Genomic DNA, 23,051 nt, shown 5'->3' with positions numbered 1-23,051 from the left:
TTTGACTGCGTGTATGTCTGTAAAGTCTGCCTGTGTTTCCTGAGGAGGCCAAAAGCACCTGTCCGATCCCTCAGAACTGGATTTATAGATGCTTGTGAGCTACCATGTGGGTGCTGGATATTGAATCTGGGTCCACTGGACAAATGGTCTTAGCTGCTGAGCCATCTCTATAGCCCTGTATGTGTCTTCTAATGGATATTTTATAGCTCTTAATGTATCATAGAGACTTTTCCTCTGTAGCTATATACATTACAAATATTTTAACTTATTCTGTGGCTTATCTTCACTTAAAAATAATTTTAATTGCACTAGTTATTTGTATGGGGGTATATGCTATGGTACATGTATGGAGGACAGAGACAATTTGAGAGACCCAGTTCTCCCCTTTTACCATGTTGATCCTAGGGCTTGAACCCAGATCCTTGGGCTTGGTGGCAAGCACCTTGACCCACTGAGCCAACCACCTCACTAGGCCCCTGTCTTTATTTTTCAGTCATGTCTCTTGAAGAATAAGCGACTTGAATTTTGACTCAATTAAAATGAACATTTTTTTTATGCTGATTGTCTCTTCTGAAAAATAGTTTTGCTACTGCATGGTGGCTCTTCTGTCTGAAGTGTGAACTTTTAACACACTTCAAAATTGATGTCACTGTGCACTGAAGTCAGAGCTTAGGGCCAGATCTGTTTGACTCCCAGGTTGTGACTTACCAAATAAGCTATGCTGTCATCCCAAGCCTCAGTTTTCCTTCCTGCAGTGTAAAAGACCATTTCCCAGATCTGTTAAAAGAACCCAGTAAGATGAAGAGAGGAGTTCTTTGTGGTGTCAAACATGCCAAGAGTGCCCTGTACAGGCAGGCCCTTTGTGTTTTGCATCTAGTGGTGGGTAGGGCAGAAGGAACTAACTCCTTCTGCTCTTTGTTTCCAGTATATCAAGGCCTTTTACAATGAAACCTGGTACAGGAGGCATGGACAGCCCATTGACCCGGATACCCTGACTCTGCTCTGGTCTGTGACTGTGTCCATATTTGCGATTGGTGGCCTGGTGGGAACGCTGATGGTGAAGATGATTGGAAAGTTTCTTGGGAGGTAGGTAGGGGTGTTGTTTCTATTTGGTGTGGGGGGGGAGGTCACTTCTGTATTGATCATAAGGAGTCATTATCAGTGTCCCTGTAGGCAACAGGAGCGCATACAGTTTAACTGGAAAGACTTCACTGCATGCAGGGCAAGGGGGTGGGAGAAGAGCTAGGGTGCCAGTGTCCAGTGGGGAAGAACAAGGGTGCCAGTGTCCAGGCCTTCTAGTCTGCTGCAGGTAACCATGGTGCCTAGTTGTTTCCATCCCAGAGGCCAGAGTAGAGCAGGGAGGGGAATGGGTCTGGGTCTGGAGAACTGGAGAACACCCAGCACAGAGCCTTACAGGTTGTTCCACAGAAGCACAGAGTGGCCATCCTTGAAGACAAACAGCTCTTCGGGATGTTTTCCATTGTGTGATTGGTGGACACTTGGAGAGTTTCAGGTTGTTCCCATCACCAATAAGGCTGTAGTAAATTAAGTATCAAAAACTCCAAGTTTCAAGCTGGGGAGAAGGCTCGGTCAGTATAGCACTTGCCTTGCATTAGGACCCGAGTTCAGATGCCAAGAATCCACATAAAAAGTTGGGCACAGTGGCATGTCCTTGTGATCTCAGGGATGGCGAGACAGGAAACTGAAATGGGAGGGCTCCTGGAAGCTCACAAGCCAGCTAGTGTAGCTGACTTGGTGACGTTCCAGGCAATGGGAGACCTTTTCTCAAAAAACGATGGAAGGTACCTGACTAATAACTCCTGAGGTCGGCTTCTGACTTTCAAATGCACTCACACAATAGTGCACCCATGAACGACACACACACACACACACACACACAAGTTCATACACACATGAGTACAGAGTACACACATGCACACGCACACACCCCATCTTAAGTCCCCCCTCCCCAAGATCTCTCCAGTCAGATCCACTTCACTTTGTCTCATCCCTAACTTATTTATGACATGAATCCTCCTCAGAGCAGATTGGTTATCAGACCCTCTTCCCCTGTCTTCTCTGTCTCCTCTCTGCTAACAGCAGCCTCTTGGGGGCTGCTGAAGTGTGTGTGTGTGTGTGTGTGTGTGTGTGTGTGTGTACAGGACAGTCTTGGCCAGTTTCATGTCTCTGAACCTGAATCATGGGACATGAGTCTCTCACTACTAGATGCATGACCTTGGCCAAGTCATCTAATTTTTTCCAAGCCCAGGATGATGGTTTCCACCAAGGCAATGTGACAGGTGCTAGGGAAAAGGCGTGGAGAGAGGACATCATAGGAAGTATCTCAGTGAACACAGACCGTGTGTTTGTGGTCACCTTGCCATCCATACATGGTAGCTCAATACATCTTGTTTTGCATTAACATAAACTGGGGAAAGAATCCATTAAGTCTCAGAAAAATCTCTCAGACCTTGGAGTTACAAAAACACTTCTAAGAAGGGCCCTACTCATTCCTTCCCATGCTGCCTAATGCCCTTAACAAAAAGCTCATTAGAGTACCAATGATTCATCAAGGTTCTCTGAAGGCCCATGTTGGAAGCATCCACATGGTGCCTATAAAAGGATATGGTACCCAGTGAGCGAGGGGAAGTTCTGGGGTTTCTCTGGTCCTTACGTCCAGGTCCAGAGCAGTAACTATGGGCTTTCAGTACTAAGAAAGCATAGCCATTGCCTAGGGCAGTAAGAAATGATTTCTGAGGTCCCCTGATGTTTCAGACATTGTCACATACTCTCTTATTTCATCTGCTCTCCTCTGGTGGGTCTACGGATGAACAAGGGATGCCAGAGAGGTAGGCTCAGCCAGCTCACACATGGCTGAGCTCACGCTGGGAGCAGCACCATCTTTTCATGGTTCAAGCAGATCTTGGGCAGGGCTCTCTGTTGGCAACAGAACTATCATGTCTGTGACTGCTGAGCACACAATGAGTGTGCACACAATAAGTACCCAGAGTGAGCACACAATAAGTACCCAGAGAGCACCACTGACCAGGGTGCCCAAGGTGCTATTGCTAAACCTCTGGCCTATGCAGGACACAGCCCTCCTGCTTACCCCAGTTAGGCACAGTCATTCCCTACCCCAAGGCTTTGTGGATGGTGCTGTCTACTCATCTTGTACCTGGCTGTGCACTCCTGCCTTAAGGCTGTTCCTTAATGAGGCTCTGTACCCAAGCAGTGGGATGGAGGAAGGTGCTCTGGGATTGGGGGGCCAAATGCTCTCTGAGTCACCAATTCTGGACTTTGTCACCTCATCTCCTAACACATGCTTTTCTCACTTGGAGGCTGTAAAGCAGAAAGAAAGGAAAAGGGAAAGTGTGTTTGGAAACATCTTGAACACCTTGAACTTCTAGGCAATTGAGGAGTTCTCACCTTGGCCCAGCAGGAGTGGTGCTGCTGAGACCAGAGAGAGGGTGCCATCCATACTGAGCCTCCAGCCAGTGCCAACTCCCCTTCTCCTTGTTCTGGGAATCAAGGCTAAATTCAAGTTCAGCTTAAATAGCTGTTGGGAGGAAAAAGAGCTAAGCTGAAGAGAAGGCTACCACTTCTTAACATTCCTCTACAGTCTGGTGCTCAATGTACCACGGATCAGCTACTTCAAAAATCTACCCCATTCACCCTGCCTTACAAGTAGTGAACCTGATGACCCATGAGGCTCAGTGGCTTGTCTACACTGCAAAGAGCAGGGCTGGTCAGAAATGCAGATCCAGACCAAACTGACCAAACATTGAGATATCTCCTGGGATTGTCAGGGAGGGAGAGGAAGCCCAGATCATAGTGAGGGGCTGAGGGACAGCTGTAGGAGCCTGGGTGTGCCATTAGAGCATGCTTCACAGCGTGACCAGGAGAGTTGAGTAGATTTGGGTCTCTGCTCAAGTTGGGATTGGATACTGGTAACTCCAGCAGTGAGGGCGTGACTGGCTACTCATAACCTCAACATTCTCAGAGGTGGTGGGTGGCAGCTGTGGCTGGTCCACAAAAACCTATATGATCAGTGAACAATGGAGACAGGGAAGCTTGGATAGCCAGGAACAGTCTCTAGAGATGGGTCACATCAGCTTAGGCAGGCCCCAGGGGTACAGTTTCCTCCTCCTCTTCCTCCTCCTCCTCCTCCTCCTCCTCCTCCTCCTCCAGAGTCGCCAACTGGGAGAATTCAGACTGTGGAGAATTCTGATGGAACCAGGTCCCTTTGTTTGGCTTCATCTCTATTCTGCTGTAGCCACAGACCTCTCTTTCTCTCCTGACACAGGACAATATGTGTTCAGTTCGCAGACATGACCACAGGCTTAGCTTCAGCTCTGGGCATTGATGCTGCTGGCACATGAACTCTCCTGAGTGAGCTCTCGGGCCCACCTGGTTCACAGTAGCATGGAAATAAAGTGGTGGCACGTGGGTGAGCTGCCACCGAGACTGAAGGAGATGCTGGGCATAAGATGCTCATCCTAGAACTGACAAGAGTCGGCCATCATGCTTCCCATGGCCATGTGAGATGTGAGCACCGTGGTCACAATGAACTCTTCCTGATGTGGATCGTTGGTGCTTGAACAGTATTTGTGTGGTGTGCACGTGTTTTAAACCGTGTTATAATTGTCCTCATTGCATGGGTCATTGAATCTGACTCTTACCTCTAGAAATAGGTAAAAACAAGAAACAAAGTAAGAAAACTCACATGGGCTTTGAAATCAGATCCTTAATCAGACCTCAGACAATTCGTGTGTCAGAACCATTGTCAGGATGGGGGTGGGCACTACACACACACACACACACACACACACACACACACACACACACACTTGGGTTTGTGAACAAGAAAAGTGCCATTCCTGAGGTCCAGGGCTGCCACTGGGACGGAGGGGTAGTCTGAGAAGTTTATCTGCAGGCTCTCACAGTCCCTGTAAGTACTGAGAATGGGTAACAGGCTCAGCGAGAGGCAGCTGGTCCCCCAAGGTGAAAGTCTAAATTACAGATAAGCAGGATTCACCCCAAAGAGCAGTTGTGAGGACTGAACATGATGCAATTTACGCAAACTTACATGGTGTCTTGTGTCACTTGGGAAGTCTTTGAATGCCTGTCATGGTGCCCAAATCAAGTTGGCTGTAGCACCCAAGGGAATTTGTTGGCACACATGACTTATGTTGAACTCACAGAAAGTCATAAGGAAACCAAATTGATCTGTCTTTTTTTCTCCATCTCTCAGCCCTGCTTTCCTCCTGTTAATCTTTCTGATGGAGGGTCAGCATAGACCAACACAGATCTCTCTCTTAATACTTACCTTAAAAGTGCTAGGTGCTGGGCTGGAGGATGGCTCAGTTGGTAAAAGGCCTGCTGTGCAAGCATGAGAGTCTGAGTTCAGATTCCCCCTGAGCCCACACAGGAAGCTGGGAGTGATGGCCACCTCTTGTCACCTCATTCTAGTTAGGGAGCTGGGGAGAGACACAGATCCCTGAAGCTCATTGGCCAGCCTTGCCAAACAATGAGCTTCAAGTTCAGTGAAAAGTGATGGAGGTTGATCCTCTGACGTTTGGGTGAGATCTTCAACATGTTCAGCCACGCTGAGCACAGCAGAAGCACACAGGGTAACCTTTAACTACTGAGCTCTATCAAGCACATAGAAAGAAATGAAGAACAGTAGAATCTAAGCAGGGAAGCAGGGAAGGATGGAGTGAGGACCATCTTGGCATTCAGACCTAGTAGGGTTAACAAGTTGTTGAAAGGCATATGGCACACACACAGCCTCTCCATTCACTAGGGCTTGCTGGTAAGGGCTTTTCAACTGCAAGCCAAAGCAACATTCCTCTGTCTCCCATCCATAAATCCTGTGCTGGGTCCAACATGGCTGCCTAAGGGGAGGTGTGACACAGTTCCTGCCCCTGGAGCATCGCCAGGCCTTTGATACCCATGATCCCCATGTGTGCTGATGCCTGCTAAGGGCCTGAAACTGATCTGCTATCTCTTCTATTTTACTTTCAATCTTCCTTTCTTGGGAACAGAGTTCTCCCCTTACTCAGAGCTAATCACTCCATAATAAATGAAACAGATGCGGTTTTCAGGAATGAGGAATGGGGGTGGTCATGAGGCTGTGGAAGATGCGGGACAGGCCTTCCACTTGGCCTTTAGGGCCATGGGAAAGGATCACATAACCACAGAGGCCATAAAAGCCTACACAATCCTTTGTAGATATTACGCATTGCCAGACTCGGTCTTGAACTTGGAACTATGAGGAGATACATGTGCCCTCCAGTCTAATGCCTGCTGCACTAATTAGCCAAGGTACACTTGGGGACATCAAGGATAGAGAGCGAAAGTGGTCTCCAGAAGAAAAGGTATGGATAGGAAAAGAAATCTATAAAGACACGCTAATGATAGATGGGGTTATCTTGAAGGAGAAATGCGTGTGTGTGATCCAGAAACAAACAGTATTAGAGGAGAGTGCGCGAGGCCGTGGGACTGCTGGGGTGAGAAAACAAAGATTAGAGAATTAGAAGATGATGTCTAAGCATACGAAAAGTTAGTACTTCGTTCTCCTAGCTACTTGGAGGGTTGGCAATGACAATGCCTGGAGAAATATTAGAGAGGGCTAGCTGCCTTACTTGCATACATTTTAAAACTTTGTATAAAGAAAAAAAAATAAAGTCATTGTTACCTTAGTAGTCTGTTGCCTTTCTGTTCTTCCATGAGAACAGTTACTAAAGACTGCTGTCTGCTGTACCAGGAAACCATTAGAGCTGTGCCCAGCTACCCGTGAAGAACAGGCTATGTAAAAACTCCAAGGGAATGTGCTTTTGCTTTGAGTGAGTTTCTGTCTTAAGGGAGCAGAGGTTGGGATGAATGACTCAGGATTCATAGAATTTATGGGTTTCTAAAATAATCATTCATAATGATCAAAACCTTAACGATGTAACTTTAGTAAATGAGAGACGGGGTTCAGGCTCTCTGGCTGGGAGAAGGCAAAAGAATGAGAAAGGAGAAGGAAAAGACGGAGAAGGGAAAGGCTAAAGCATGAGAGGAGAGAAAGCTACAGAATAAGGGAGAAAGGAGAATGATGGGAATCCTCGGGCAAAGAGAGAGCCCTTGAACTGACAGCTTGCATCCACGACTGACTCCTCATCATTACTGAATCAGTGCCACTCCCATTTTCGCCTTTCTCGGGTCCCTCCTCCCACTGACCTGGGCAATCCTGATCCTATGAAGGCTGAGCCTGTAGAAGGTGGCTCTCAGGCTTCCCCTGATCTTCCCGTGTTCAGCCCAAATCTCCTCAAACTGAGCCTTTCTCAAGGGCCTGCTGCCCAACCTCGCCACTACCCTATAGCTTTTCCTCCCTGCCAGAGAGCTAGTGACCTTCTGGGTCACACAGGGAAGACCAGAGACCATTGGAGAAGCTCCCAGCAGTGAATCAGGCACCACGGGTGGAGTTGCAGGGGATCTGGGATTCTGCTCTCAAAACTGATGGCCCTCCTTTGTGTTGCTATGCTTATCCTTGGGAGAAAATGGAAACATGATGATTAAAGGCCGTCTCTGAGCCCCAGGGAGTCAGCTCTCAGAATTATTTGTGAATAAGTTTTTCATCTTCTCCAGGAGGCTGTCAGGCTGGAGTTATTTTGGGAAGGAAGATTTAATATGATGAAGTTACTAGACAGGGTGCATCCCTGTTTGCAAATGCTTCCTGTCTGACTCAGAGGTGACTAACATTTCCTGCAAGTCATCCGGGACACCACTGGGGACAGCGTCGTCGTAAAGGTGCAGGCTAGAACCGCAGAAGAATCTTGGCTTCTCTCTCGCTCTTCACCTCTGTCTGCCTCACAGTAAACCCAGCAAGTCTGTCCTCAAAAATATGCAGGGACCTTGCTGCTTCTCTCAACCTACCTTGCTGTCAGCCTTGTGGACAGCAGCACTTACCCACACTCCCTTGATAGCTCCTGCCCACTCCTGGCCAAGAACAGCTCAGAAGACTGAGCAGCCATGCTAGAAGTCTGGTCAAGTCCATCCTTTCTTTGTCTTCTGTGGCTACTCCCTTCACACCTCCTGTTGGCTCAGAACATTCCTCAGGGACTCCCCTGTCACTCTTTTTTACCTGCCTGCTTCAGCTGCGTCCTCCCGGGTCCTCTGTCTCCAGACATATTGACCTCAATGATGTTGTCTATTTCTCTCCACCTGGAGTGTTGCTGTCCGTCTCTCCATCACACCTTTGCCTGCATGCCACCTTCCCAGACACACACTTCTGGTCCACTCTGTAAAATGATACGCCTTCTCTGCTTCAGCTGCCTTGACAGTGTTCATCACCTCTAGCATGCCACATGTTTTACGTTGCTTACTGAGAAGACTTAAGAATAAGAATGTCATGGTGTTTGTCCTATAGGCCAGAATCTGAACTGTTGTTAAGCACTCACTCCTGGGTTGTGAATATTTGTTGAAGGAATAATTGTTTGTGAGTGAATAGCGCATCTACCCTCGAAGACCAATTGTGTCATGGTCACTGGAAGGCTAGATCTTCACTCAGTAGTATGGCCTTGACTAAGGTATATACAGATTTGTTTCCTCAAGATTATCCAACTTGAAGCTGGAGGGAGGGTCAGTGGTTAAGATCACTCCCTGTTTTTCAATGAAAACCTAGGTTCAAGTCCCAGTACCCACTTTGTGGCTCACAACTGTATGTAGCTTCAGTTCCAGGGGCTCTGATGCCCTCTTCTGACCGCTGTGGGCACCAGGCATACATGTGGTGCATAGACATACCTACAAGTAAAACACCCATACACATTTTTTTTTTTTTTTTTTTTTTGGTTTTTTGAGACAGGGTTTCTCTGTGTAGCCCTGGCTGTCCTGGCACTCACTTTGTAGACCAGGCTGGCCTCGAACTCAGAAATCCGCCTGCCTCTGCCTCCCGAGTGCTGGGATTAAAGGCGTGCGCCACCACGCCCGGCTACATTTTTTTAATTAGGTATTTTCTTCAATTATATTTCAAATGGAATCCCAAAAGTCCCCCAACCCCCCCCAACTCCCCTACCCACCCATTCCCACTTCTTGCCCTGGCATTCCCCTGTACTGAGGCATATAAAGTTTGCAAGACCAAGGGCCTCTCTTCCCAATGACGGCCGACTAGACTGTCTTCTGATAAATATGCAGCTAGAGACACGAGCTCTGGGGGTACTGGTTAGTTCATATTGTTGTTCCACCTATGGGGTTGCAGACCCCTTTAGCTCCTTGGGTACTTTCTCTAGCTCCTCCATTGGGGGCCCTGTGTTCCATCCAATAGCTGACTGTGAGCATCCACTTCTGTGTTTGCCAGGCCCCAGCATAGCCTCACAAGAGACAGCTATATCAGATTCCTTTCAGCAAAATCTTGCTGATGTATGCAATGGTGTCAGCATTTGGAGGCTGATTATGGGATGGATCCCCAGGTGTGGCAGTCTCTAGATGGTCCAAACTTTGTCTCTGTAACTCCTTCCATGGGTGTTTTGTTCCCAATTCTAAGAAGGGGCAAAGTGTCCACACTCTGGTCTTCGTCCTTCTTGAGTTTCATGTGTTTTGCAAATTGTATCTTGTATCTTGGGTATCCTAAATTACTGGGCTAATATCTACTTATCAGTGAGTACATATGATGTGAGTTCTTTTGTGATTGGGTTACCTCACTCAGGATGATGCCCTCCAGGTCCATCCATTTGCCTAGGAATTTCATAAATTCATTCTTTTTAATAGCTGAGTAGTACTCCATTGTGTAAATGTACCACATTTTCTGTATCTATTCCTCTGTTGAAGGACATCTGGGTTCTTTCCAGCTTCTGGCTATTATAAATAAGACTGCTATGAACATAGTGGAGCATGTGTCCTTCTTACCAGTTGGAACATCTTCTGGATATATGCCCAGGAGAGATATTGCAGGATCCTCCAGTAGCACTATGTCCAATTTTCTGAGGCACCGCCAAACTGATTTCCAGTGTGTTTGTACAAGCTTGCAATCCCACCAACAATGGAGGAGTGTTCCTCTTCCTCCATATCCTCACCAGCATCTGCTGTCACCTGAATTTTTGATCTTAGCCAATCTGACTGGTGTGAGGTGGATTCTCAGGGTTGTTTTGATTTGCTTTTCCCTGGTGATTAAGGATGCTGAACATTTTTTCAGATGCTTCTCAGCCATTCGGTATTCCTCAGGTGAGAATTCTTTGTTTACCTCTGAGCCCCATTTTTTAATGGGGTTATTTGATTTCCTGGAGTCCACCTTCTTGAGTTCTTTATATATATTGGATATTAGTCCCCTATCTGATCACATTTTTTTTAAACAAATCTAACTTATACAGTGAATACACAGAGTTTAAGACTCTGCTTGCTTCATAGCAAAGCTTCCAGTTTGCTAGGGAGTGTCTTTATGACAGCTGCACACCATGTAGATTTTGAAAGGGTAGCTTAGCAGTGTCTCTGTATGAGTGACTGTGGCTGAAAGGATTGTCAGCAGGGGACACCAGAAATACTTAGTTCAAAGTTCAGCTTGTCTCTCTGCATGTCCCCTGGGTTGTCATTGGCTAGCCACACTGACATAGTCAAGGTATAGCACTGTCATTCCATGTCAGGTGACTGTGTAAAAGCGCTGTTTGTGAAGCTAAGGAGCAGCCTGAGGGCCACTCTATGACTTTCTCACATCTTCTGGCTGCACACATCCACTTTAACGGCAGTAATGTCACTGAGAGGTTGTCTGTGAGCGAGCTGAGTTTTAATTTCTCATCAGGCTTATTACTTCTCCATTCTCAGAGTGAGGGCACACTGGTTTGGCCAGATCTGGGAAACTATTGCCTCTGACAAGCCTCTCTGAGAAGAATCTACCAACAGGGCTGGGCCTATGAGGCCTTAAGGGTTAAGACTGGATCCATGGGGCTGGTGAGATGGCTCAGTGGGTAAGAGCACCCGACTGCTCTTCCGAAGGTCCAGAGTTCAAATCCCAGCAACCACATGGTGGCTCACAACCATCCGCAACGAGATCTGGTGCCCTCTTATGGAATGTCTGAAGACAGCTACAGTGTACTTACATATAATAATAAATAAATAAATCTTTAAAAAAAAAAAAAAAGACTGGATCCATGAATGGAAGTTATGAGGAGAAAAATGTGCTTTCAAGAAGTATCCTCCTTCCTCTTTACAGCTAAGCTTCTCCTGTCTCAAGGATGGAAAGTCACAATGGAAAGGCAGTCTCACTGTGGTCCAAAGACCAGAGTCACATACCATTGGGCAAAGTTGCTGGGACCACAGCCGGGTCGTAGAGGAGATGCACCCTTAGTAATGGGAGCAGAGAAACTGTGATGGGGGATCCTGTGTGTGTGTGTGTGTGTGTGTGTGTGTGTGTGTGTACTCCCACACGCTCCCTTGGGAGGCCGTTCATCCCAATCCTGCAGCAAGGTAGAGAAAGGAAAAGCATGGAGAAAAGACAGGCAAGCGATAGACACTGTTCTGGTTCCGCACACTACTCTACTGTCTGGGATCTTGTTTGTCTCCATCACAGTTACCTGAAGTCAGCTGTATCATGAAATATGGAGAGGGAAATTCCAGAGGCAAACAGTTGATAAGTACTAGAGTAATTGCTGTTCTGAGTAGAGAGATGAATCCCATACTGTTCTACTCTGCCCTGGGACACAGACTGTCCCTTCATCTCATGTATCTACACCACACACACCACACACACGCTAATCATGTTTAGCCATCTTGATATATCACTGGCATAACTGGTTTTCCATCAGAAGGTCCACTTAAATTAGGTTTTAAAAAATAAAATCACATCAATTTTGGCCAATTAGTCCATCCACATGACTTTGTTTTCTAAAGGACCTAATGGACACAAAGTTTAGGGTTCCTTCTTCATTTTTGCCCCCCAGTCCTTCAGTCCTCCTTGGAGATACCCAGTATTACAAGTTTGGGTGTCTTTCCAGGGTTCATGCCTAACACACACACACACACACACACACACACACACACACACACACACACACACACAGCAATGCACACAGACACATGCACAGATACATATACAAGCATACACATACATAGTCACACTTCTTTTCCACATAGATCACTACATGGTTTGCACCAAATTCTACACATTTCTTCTTTACTTCTCTCTCAGAGCTCTTGCTACCTCCGAGTATAGAAAGCTACCTCTGATACCCAAGGGAATGGACTTACAACTTAGTTTACTGTTGGTGAGCACTTGGGCTGTTTCAGCCATCTGCTGCTGTAGGATGCTGCTGTGTGTCTTGGTACCATAGCCACAGCTGCAAAAGCCAGCAGCTGCAGTATTGCCCAGGGAGATGCAGAAAGGGAGAGAATGCAGCTCAGATGCCGAAATGAGGCAGAAGTCACAGAGAGAGCTCTCTTAGAGCTCAAGAAACTTAACTATTAAAGGGAAACCAACTCTTGAAATTCCCTTGCTTCTTGTAATTTATGAAACAATTTTCATGCTTCTTAATTCATTTAATGGGGTTTTGGGGGTGGGGGTTAAGGGTGGGGTAGGCTGCTTTCCAAACTCTTCAACTTCACAACTCACAGCAAGCTTCTAATGTCTGAGGGTCCTGGCTAACTTTGTATGACATAAGCGTCTAAGAGCACTTGCCTCAGAAGACTGCTCCAAGAACTAAGATTAGGTTGGGTGCTTAGATTAGGGCCTGTCACACAGCAAGGCTTGAATAAATGGGAGCTGCTGGGTTGGTTCTGTAAGTGAGGAAAAGAAAACAGCCTCCTCATTCCTCAAAGACAGAGCTATCCCAGGAACAGGAATCCAGCCCCCACAGTGAGGCATGAATCTCAACTGTGAGGGCCTAGGGACACATTCCTGAAACAGACAGCGGTCCCGAACCACAGCGGTGAAAGTAACGATTACCAGGGGAGTCTCTCTGGCAATGCTAGATGGTTCCAATCTAGCTTTACATCTAAAACTGTAGCTCATTAAATCTAAGCTGCCTGTCGAGTATTAAGAAATATGATTGTTTTATTGAGGGAGAAGGAGAAAGTGAGAGATGTAGGGAGGAGGGAAGAAGGGAAGAGAAACAGAGGGCCAAGTCTGCCAGCTGGAACAGTAGGATGCCACTATTGGCTGCCCAGATGTTGTCTAGGCACCGCACCTCCCGGATTTGTTTGTTTGTTTGCCTGAGTGCCTTTGGTTACCCATTCCAGCTCCAGCTTTTGTCCCCAGTCCCCAGAAGCAGAGCAAGTGCCCAGCAGAGAGGAGGTACAAGCCAGCTCCTCAGGGTTCCCTTCCCAAGCCCCAAAGACACTAGCACCACAGAGTAGTACCACGCCCCTTTCAGAGTCTGCACCCGAATCATTCTTTTATCATGGTTTATCTGACTCCACATGCTATGGTCTTCCCACTAGAATACCGAGTGGTTTCTGTTTTTGCACTTAGCCAAGCTCCTGCATCATAACTTGTCTTTTAAAAATGTTAAATAAAACTCAGAATTGATGAAATCAATTCCTACCACAAGGAATTAATGGCCTTCAAGTTGGCGGTGCCCCTTGTCTACCCCACTGTGAACCTGGACACAGGGAGTAGATGCCAGGTTCAAGGTCATACAGCCAAGAGTGGGAGTGAGGGACAGACTGTGACCTCAATTCCTAAGCCCATGTTTGCCTTCTGGAGCAACTGGCTTCTCTGTTTGTGGGAGAAAGGACACTGTCACACCTCACAGCACATTGTCCTTATTGGCTCTCTTTTCTTTCCAGGAAGTCCACATTGCTGGTCAACAATGGATTTGCCATTTCCGCAGCGTTGCTGATGGCATGCTCACTCCGGGCAGGAACCTTTGAGATGCTCATTGTGGGACGGTTCATCATGGGCGTGGATGGAGGTGAGACTTCACGCAATTGGGGAGGAAGGCAGTGAAACTCACAGGGCTTGTCTAGAGTGGAGAGAGGTGCTTGGGACTGAGATAGACTTGGGAGATACCAAGATTTTAGAATTCCACAGAAAGTAGGGCAGCCAGGGGTGTTAAACCCTCCCCTACACAGCACTGTAGCAACCAACCTGAGAAAACCAGGCTTGGTAGAGCTGAGTCACTGCCAAAGTCCCAGATGGTTTACAGTGTGCCATGCCACCCTCTGATGAATTCTTTATAAACTCTATACTCTAGGTGGTAAGCTGCTAGCTCGGCCAAGGATCCTGGGCTTCTAATTGCTCATTCTTCCATTCATTCATCACATATTAGAATACCGACTATGCCCTGTGTTCTGTGTACTGGGGAGGACCCTGCTGCGGGGGCAGAAGGCATCTAATTAGGTACAAGTCCTAGGAAGCAAACAAGGCAGAGCAGATAGATATCAAGCGGGGACAAGCACTGTAGCTTTCCTAGCTTTCTGAGTCTCTTTCCCCTGCTCCATAGAGGGACCAAATAGCAAGGCTGCCCTGGTTGGATGATGCCAGAATGAAGTCATCCTATGTGTGAAGTGCTTGGTCTGGCAGAATCCAAGCCTGCCTGCACCCACCCCAGGTATGGTGGGATATTCTTGTCAGGAGCGCTGCTGCTGTGAGTTTAATTTTAAGCTTGTAAAGGGGCAGAGCCAGGATTGGAACCAAGACAGAGGAAGGCTGGGTAGGTGGGAGCTGCCCGACAGCTTCCCCAGCAAAGCTCAACCCTGCTTGCTGGAGGTTTTCTTATTTCATCGGCCGCATTCCCCCTTGCCTTTGCCTGCCTCCCAACTCACGCTGCACTTGTTGCTTTCTGAATTTCCACGTTCACAGATGAATGCAATTCTTTCACAGCCACAGCCTCAAAATAAATGCCGATTAGGCCCTTTTTCCTGGGAGCTATTCAGAAAGGAGCAGAAGAAAAGGAAGAATAGGGGAAACATTTAAAACGCACTATGATTTCTGGAACACTGACTCTTGAAGCCGTGCCAAGGCCCAGAGATGTCGTGTCCTTTCTTCTCACCAAATCCTTAGAGCACAGAGGGCAAAGTGAGGGCGTTTAAGGTAAGGAAGTTGTACAGGAAGTGAGGAAAGCCAGACTGGGGCTAGGTTGGCTGTGTGCGTATGATAAATAATTCAAATGTGAGGCTGGATGCTGTTGGTGGCTGGAGTGCTTGCCTAGCATTCACAAAGCCCCGAGTTCAGTCCCCAGCACTCTGTAAAATCAGATATGGTGGCCCATGTCACATGGGAGGGGGAAGCAGGAAGATCAGAAGTTCAAGGTCACCCTTGACAGGCTTCATACACACTGAGATCAAGACCAGCCTGGTCTATCTCAGCCTCTGCTTCAAAACAAAAGTAATCCTGAACATTCTAGAAGTAGAAAGATCTATCAATAAGATACTGTTTGCCCAAGTTCTCATGGATTGATCGAATCAGATTAAGAACGTAGGGCACCCTTTTTCTCCCTAGTAGATTTGGAGATTTTTTTTTAAGATTTATTTATTTATTATATGTAAATACACTGTGGCTGTCTTCAGACACACCAGAAGAGGGAGTCAGATCTCATTGCGGATGATTGTGAGCCACTATGTGGTTGCTGGGATTTGAACTCAGGACCTTTGGAAGAGCAGTCAGTGCTCTTAACCGCTGAACCATCCCTCCAGCCCCCAGCATACTACTTTTATATAGAAATATAGAAATATATGATTCAGCATGGCATTGGAGACAAACTCACATAGAGTACAGAGTTTAAAGTGGGGATTTAGGGTTGGTCAGAGATTGTACCGGACATGGTCCAGGCATGACCTTCCCAGAGCTGCCCACACACCCTGTGGTACAGTTCCCCATCAGGACACAAGCCATGCCAGCTACAGAAGAAGTTCCATGGTTTCTGCTGCTGAAAATATACAATAATGTAGGAGGCTAAAGAATAATGATAATTTATAGGTTTAAAGTAGTGTTTTTTTAACAACATTATCATCATCATTTTCTATTTTGTAGATTATTGTTAGTGTTAATCTTTTTCTGTGCCTAATTTATTAGTTGAACTTCCTATAGTCATTCATACACAGGGGAGCCCTTATCTGTGCAGGGTCTGTTGTGACCCACAGTTTCAGGGATCCACTGACGGTCTTGCAGTGTGTCCCCTAAGGGACAACTGTTCTTCCAGCTACTGCCATGTTCCGTGAGGAAGAAGCCGAGAGAGAGGTGGGAGGACTGATTTCCCAGCACTGGTCAGGGAAGGCTGCAGTGAGGAGATATACTAGCTTTCTGTCATTACTGAAGCAAATTGCCACAAACTGTGTGTGTTAAGACTGTCCGTGGGTGCAGCTCCTGTGACATACTTCCTCCAGCAAGGCTATATCACCTAAACCTTCCCAAACAGCGCCACCAACTGGGGAATAGACGTACAACTACCCAAGCCTGTGAAGGACGTTTCTCATTTAAAATGAGAGTCATCCTGCTTCTTTCCCAGGGCAGCAGTCTTCGCTGTGAGCTGATGAGAGTTCTCCCGTGGTTTCCGTGTACCGGTCAGGAGACACAGCAGCATCAGGTGATGATGTGCAATTCGGGGCCTATCTCACTGCTGTGCCTTTCCTTCAGGCATTGCACTCAGCGCGCTCCCCATGTATCTCAACGAGATCTCACCCAAGGAGATCCGGGGCTCTCTGGGCCAAGTGACTGCCATCTTCATCTGCATTGGCGTGTTTTCTGGACAGTTGCTGGGCCTGCCGGAGCTGCTGGGAAGGGTAAGTGGGGCCGCCCCGGGCAGCCATGGCAGCTTTCATCTCCCTGCCACTGGAGACCTTCCTTTTAGAAAACTCAACTCTGAAGGAGTGATTTCTGTGGGCTCAAGTATTTTACATATTCATGGGGGAATGTGGCAGGTGCCTTTCACTTTCTCCTAACATAAATAGTACCTAACAAACTCAAACCTTTGGAAGGTTTGAGTCCGCTGCCCTGCTGACCATTGTACCAGCCCAATTTGCATTTGGATAGGCTTTGTTCTCTGCTTCAAAAACAGAAAACAACAACAACAAAAAAACACATATGCATGGTGCCTGAATGTGTAGTTGGCTGCAGGTGCATTGTTTCCATAGGCTCCTGCTGTATATATGGTTCTGTAGCTTTTGCTTTCGAGTTCTGAGTTCTTTCCAAGGTATTCACTAACTCTACCTCACTCTAGAGTTTTCCTTTTCCTTTTTTTTTTTTTAAGATTTATTTATTTATTATATGTAAGTACACTGTAGCTGTCTCCAGACACATCAGAAGAGGGCGTCAGACCTCATTAAGGATGGTTGTGAGTCACCCTATAGTTGCTGGGATTTGAACTCAGAACCTTGGGAAGAGCAATCAGTGCTCTTAACCACAGAGCCATCTCTCCAGCCCTTCTTTTTTTGATCAAGTGATCTTATATTTTGCTTTGATGTGTGAGGAACAAGACGGAATGGATTAGAATCCCAGCCCAACATCATACTTACTTGGGTGGGCTGGGCAGAGAAGCGTGTTCATTCAGGTTGGTGTAGAGTGGGGTGAGCCTAAGAAAGGTTTTCTGGAAGGTGAGACCTCTCACCAGAGCATCCGGAAGCACAAGTTAGATAGTGGTGATGGGGGCTGGGAGAGAGGAGGTCCTGGAGACAGGATGAGACAATAGACAAGGCCTCCAGATGGATCTAAGTGTGACAGAGTAGTGTCTCTGACCAGGACTGTGAGGGCGTCATGAGCCACGTGGGTGAGAAGGATGCTTGAGGAGTGTAAGGCCAGCAGCAAGCAGCAGCTCACTGAGCCCAGCAGGCTTCAACCTAAAAGAACAGGATGCCTGGGGCACTGCAGCAGGGCTGTGGAGTGGTCAGATCCATTGCAGAAGGGGCTAGGAGGAGGTAATGGAGAGGGAACAGACTGTAATGGGGAGGGCGAGGCAGGCTCAGAGGCCCAGTAGGAAGGCATGATCGCAGTGGCTGGGCTGAGGGAGCAGTACATTGATGAAGGAAGCCGAGTCCACAGTACCTACGGCCAGTGATGGGCGAGGGTGATGGTAGGAGTGGTCCAGATGCTTCCTGGGCATACAAAGGCCTCTCCTGGCCTCCTGTGGGATGAGTGCAGGAAGAAGGAGGACAGGATGCCTCTGCTCCGAGCTAACTCGTGCCAAGGACTGTTCTGAGTACTTAAGCAGTGTGCCTGATGCCAACAGCTCCTAGCAGCTGGATTCTGGCAGCAGGGCATTGCAACAAGAGGGCTTAATGAGCAAGAGCACCAGGAGGGTGCTCCCACAGGCCATGATGCTCTAGCCAGCCAGCCATTGCTTCCTGCCTGGATCCTGCCTACACTTTAGAAACTGGAGCTGAAAGCTATGCAGGCCTCAAGGCAAAAGTCTTTGGCTTTCAATTACGTCTGCTGGGCATGTCTGACCCAGCCATGAACCCAGTGCTGGCTTGTCTGGGGATGCTTGAGTTAGGGAAAAGGAACTAACTGCCTTGCCTGACTTCATTAGCTCTGGGTACTCAGTAGAGGTTCCATGGGCCCAGTAGTTGGGCACGCTGTTCATTACGATAAGATGATACCAACTGACCAGTGTGTACCACATTTTTAAAGCCTTTTGACTATTTTGATCATTTCCATGTGTTAAAGCACTCATAACAGAATTTACCATTCTAACTACTTAAAATATACATTTCCTTTTAAAAATTTAACTGTGTCGTGTGTGTGTGTGTGTGTGTGTGTGTGTGTGTGTGCATGGCAGGTACACATGTGAGGTCAAAGGTCAACCTACCATGGATCCCAGGGATCACACTATATTCTCGGTTTGCATAGCAAGCTCTTTCACCAGATGAACCATCCCAACTGCCTTTAAATGAATCTCTGAGCCATTATGCATGACTTGCTACATCTCAGCCTCAGAGCCGCCTACCTCTCACCTCTCTGCCGACTGTCTGGAGTGACTATAGGCACACTCTTGTTTTTCTCCATTTACAAAACCAGAAACAGTGCTTGCTTGATATTTCCAGTTGTCTCCTGACTGATAATTTCCATAATTAGTGTGAGTGTGTTGGAAACAGTCTGTCTGCCGAGTGAAGTATCACATTAAAGTACTCATTTGCTTTCTGTATACAGATATTTTTAAGTTCTCAAAGTTAGCATTTGTTAGTGATGATAAAAACAATATTACAACCACAGCCCGAACCCTTACAATATAAAAGTGTATGTTAAAGCCAACAAATAGTATACTCATTCTCCAATGATAGTATACTTGCTAGAGCCTTATATCTATTAGAGCCTTAAGGTATATTTATTTAAGCCTTACTGTGCTCTAAACTCTAATCTTTTGGATGTCAGTATCCGAGACTTTCTGTTATCCCGGGTTCTCTTTGAACCTCTGCCCTTTCTCAGTTAACAAATGAGTTGGATGCTGGAGTCCAGCAAGGAGCATGCCAAATATAGTCTCATCTTCACAAAACTGCAGGAGCAGTGTGAACTTTGGCAGGTCACCCCTTCTCCATCAACCTTCTTGGTAGGGGGCATGGCCCAGAGTCCCAAATCCCCATGTCCCACTAAAACACCATTTCCTCTGGGAACACATCACCAGCAAATGTGTCCTCAGAGCACCGTGTGCCATGCTCTCTCTTGTTCTGTGGCTTCTGTTTGCTTTTGTGTTTCCTCCCTCCTGTGGAGTGCATCTTGGTGATGGTTCAATGTACTAAGGTCCAGAGCTGTCAAGTTTAAGTCAGTCCCTCTGCAAGTCTGTAGAGATCCCTGTCTGCTGTGTGCCAGGTGGCTGCTGCTGCTGCTGCTACTGCTGTGACTATGGACTGGGTTCCACACTCATGGAAATCACAGGGAGGCAATTAGCCAATGGTCAACAGACCCGGAAAAAGTGGGACACTGCCATGAAAGGAGTGATGTGCAGTGAAAGCCTTAAGGGTGGTTAGGATTTGTCTGGTCCAGGACTGCTGGGAAAGGAAGGGATTGAGTGAAGAGGATGCTGTTGAGCAGGGAGGAGAGTTTAGGCAAGACCCTAACATTTGTGTAGAGAAGAAAGCCCAGGGATGGTACTCCAACCGCCCTGGGCAGGCTCCCTTTGCTCAGGCCTTAGCCAATTTCTGTCTCCAGTCATTTTGATAACATTGGGTGCGAGGTGATACTTCACAGTGGTTTTGATTTGCATTTTCCTGATGATTAGTGGTGGTCTTCAAATACCCATTGGCTGTTACTAAGGATTTATCTTACTTGTTAATTTTATGTATATGTGTGTGCTCCTGAGTTTATGTTTGTGTGCCTGATATGTGTGCACACAGACCACAGAAGGTCAGAAGAGGGCATCAGGGCCCCTAGAACTCTTTTTCATGTTTTCCAGCATCTCAGCCAAGGCCAGAGGGATTGCCCTGGTCTGCTCTCTGTTAAGGGCTTGGCTTACAGTGGCAGTGACAAGGGTGCTTGGGGCAAATGTCCCCCTTAAACACCTCAATCTGAGGGCTTCAGTGGGTGATGGTGGCTAGGAGCTTGTGAGAGGAGTCAGGGCTACCTCTGGGTATCTGACTTTTAAGCCAGGTAGAGTAGTAAGTAGTACAAGATTCCAAGTCACGAGCCATAGAGGAGGAGAAACAGCTTTTTAAGGACTCAGGTGGCGACGAATGGCCCAGGTTACTGAGCAACCGGGAAGCAGAATTGCCTTTCGAACATAGGCAGCACCTCTGTTCCCAGGCTGGGAATGCTCCCCCTGGAATAGCAGACACATCAGCATGATTCTGGCCAGAAGCTCCAGCAACTACGCCCACTCCACTGCCTCACTGGGCCTGCTGAGAAGATATTGTTTCCTACAAGTTGTCTTTTCCTGAGTGAGTTTCTTTTCTTTATTGCTACAAGAAAAAAGAAATGAGAAAAAAAAACCATTATTGAATGTTTTTAAAGGAGAAACATTTATTTCGGTTCATGGTTCCAGAAACTCAGTCTATGTCGGAAGGACATGGTGGAGGAAGATGCTTACCTCAAGGCAGGAAGGGAGGGAAGGAAGGAGAGACAGAGACACAGAGAGAGAAGGAGTCCGAGGGAAACAAGACACATTCTTCAAAGCATTGTCCCAGTGAATCCATGCACAAGGTCAGAGCCCTCCGGAGGCAGCCACTTTCCCAAAGCCTCCCCTGGGAACACTACAGTAGGGGCCAAGCCTTCAACACTCTTGTCTCTTGGGGACACTCCCTAACACTCAGCACCAGTTTGGTTCTTCTAGGCTGAGCTGACTCTGGCTAGGAAAATGTTCGAGTAGCCCAGTAAACACCATGGCGGTAGATCTGTTTGTTGTGTTTTCATGTCCATGCTCTGTGAAGGTGGAAACTGGGCCTCTGAGCAGGAAAGGACATCAGACAAGCTTTTTCTTCACCTCCTCCCAGGTTTTGTGAAGTTCCAGCCCAGCAGGAGCCCCAGGCAGTTCCTCAGGTGTAAGGATTTTATTTCTTTATTTTAATCCTGTTTCTCATTTGTTCAAAGACTGAGACAGCTAAGCTTTTAAAAACTTAAAGAACAAAGAGAGATGCTTCCACTCCAGTGGCTTCTTTGAAACACAAAGGAGGGAGGGAGGAAGCGGTGAGAGTTACTTTCTCAACCAGGGTGGCAGCAGAAGAAAGAAAGCAATCCTAGCGCAGGATCAATTAAACTGTTGTCTCGATTTCTTCAGACTTGTGAAAACAGCGGCAACGGGACATTTCATTCCTCTGAGGGACATGTTACAAGGCATGTTAATAAAGCATGTCTCTAGTGAAGATAAGAAGAAGTTGGTTGAAGATCCATGGGCAGGGATACGGGTGAAGAAGAGGTGTGGGAATGTGCTCTGGGTAGCCACTGTGGCTAGGGCATCAGGCCAGGCATCTGGAAGTTCAGAGCTAGTCTTCTTCACGGCCCAAAGATGCCAACCACACGACTCACTGAACTCTGGTCCTCATGCTTGCATGGCGAGCTCCTTATCTACCCAGTCTCTAGCTGTGTCTGCCTTTGTATTTGACTCTTAGACTCATTTGAGCTACTTCAGAGCATGGTATGAAAACCATTCACATTTCTTTCCTTCTCCTACCTTTCTTCCATTTTCCCCACGCTCTGCCTTAAATCCAACAACCCTCCCCCTATTCATGTTTGAGGCGCTCTTTAGAAGTGTTTTGTTTTGCTTTTTTTTTTTTTTTCAAGACAGGGTTTCTCCGTGTAGCCCTGTCTATCTCAGAACTTGCTCTGCAGACCAGGCTGACCTCGAACTCAGAAATCTTCCTGCCTCTGCCTCCTGAGTGCTGGCATTAAAGGCGTGTGCCACTCAGCTCCAGGTGCTCTTAAGCACGTGTCAAGTTAGCATGTCCACACGAGTTCCTGCTTCTGGACTGCCCATTAGTGTTCCCGAGGCCTCCTCATTCTCTGCCCTACCCTCCAAGTTTTAAATACTGTGTGACTGCCTCTACTGTTAAAGCTGGAATCTTTTCTTTGCTCATTGTTCCCTGGGGTCTTCAGGACCATTCTCACTTCAAACAAAACTGCCATTGAATATTTGATCCAAATTACATTAAACTGATGCATTGGTTGGGAAAGAGTGGGGTTGCTTCTTGTTTTCATTTTTCTTTTTTTTTTTTAAGAATTATCTATTTATTTTATATATACAAGTACCCTGTAGCTGTCATCAGACATGCTAAAAGAGGGCATCAGAACCCATTATGGATGGTTGTGAGCCACTATGCAGTTGCTGGGAATTGAACTCAGGACCTCTGGAAGAGCAATCAGTGCTCTAAACCGTTAAACCAACTCTCTAGTCCAGTTCCTGGTTTTCCGCTAAGAGTGTTTCCCCCCTCATTTTGGGTCTCCTTTATATCATTTGGTTGTAGTGACTGGAGTGCTGAGTGCTGAATTTCTTTTGCCCCCTTCTTATTGTTATTATTATCTACAGTTGCAGTTCTTGTGGAAGGAAGTTGGGGGCCTTGCACAAGCCAGGCAGCTGCCCTATCTGCCACACACTGATCTTCACTGCTGCTGTGTTCTTTACTTAGAAAATAGACATTGTAACTGTGTAGCAAGTGATTCCTAAGCTCTTCTGTTTCCTGACTAGTGGGATTTCTTTTCCGCATTATGTTTTCAAACTGGTGATTGG

At 47.0% G+C, this 23,051-nt stretch overlaps 1 protein-coding gene across 7 annotated transcripts in view; it reads left to right on the top strand.

Annotated features, from left to right (window-relative positions):
* Positions 1 to 23,051, top strand: part of Slc2a9 (solute carrier family 2 member 9) — a 128,424-nt gene that overhangs the window by 27,834 nt on the left and 77,539 nt on the right. For all 7 annotated transcript variants that reach the window (XM_021162163.2, XM_029478108.1, XM_021162164.1 and 4 more), the window contains 3 exons: positions 926 to 1,086; positions 13,753 to 13,877; positions 16,541 to 16,686. In XM_021162163.2, coding sequence (XP_021017822.1) covers positions 926 to 1,086; positions 13,753 to 13,877; positions 16,541 to 16,686 — 432 coding nt within the window. The remainder of the gene's footprint in view (positions 1 to 925; positions 1,087 to 13,752; positions 13,878 to 16,540; positions 16,687 to 23,051) is intronic.

The sequence above is a fragment of the Mus caroli genome, unplaced genomic scaffold, assembly GCF_978045245.1.
Source record: "Mus caroli unplaced genomic scaffold, Mus_caroli_1 scaffold_4, whole genome shotgun sequence".
Classification (NCBI taxonomy): domain Eukaryota; kingdom Metazoa; phylum Chordata; class Mammalia; order Rodentia; family Muridae; genus Mus; species Mus caroli.
Note: the sequence above shows the minus strand (reverse complement) of the source record. Positions and strands in the feature narration are given on the sequence as shown.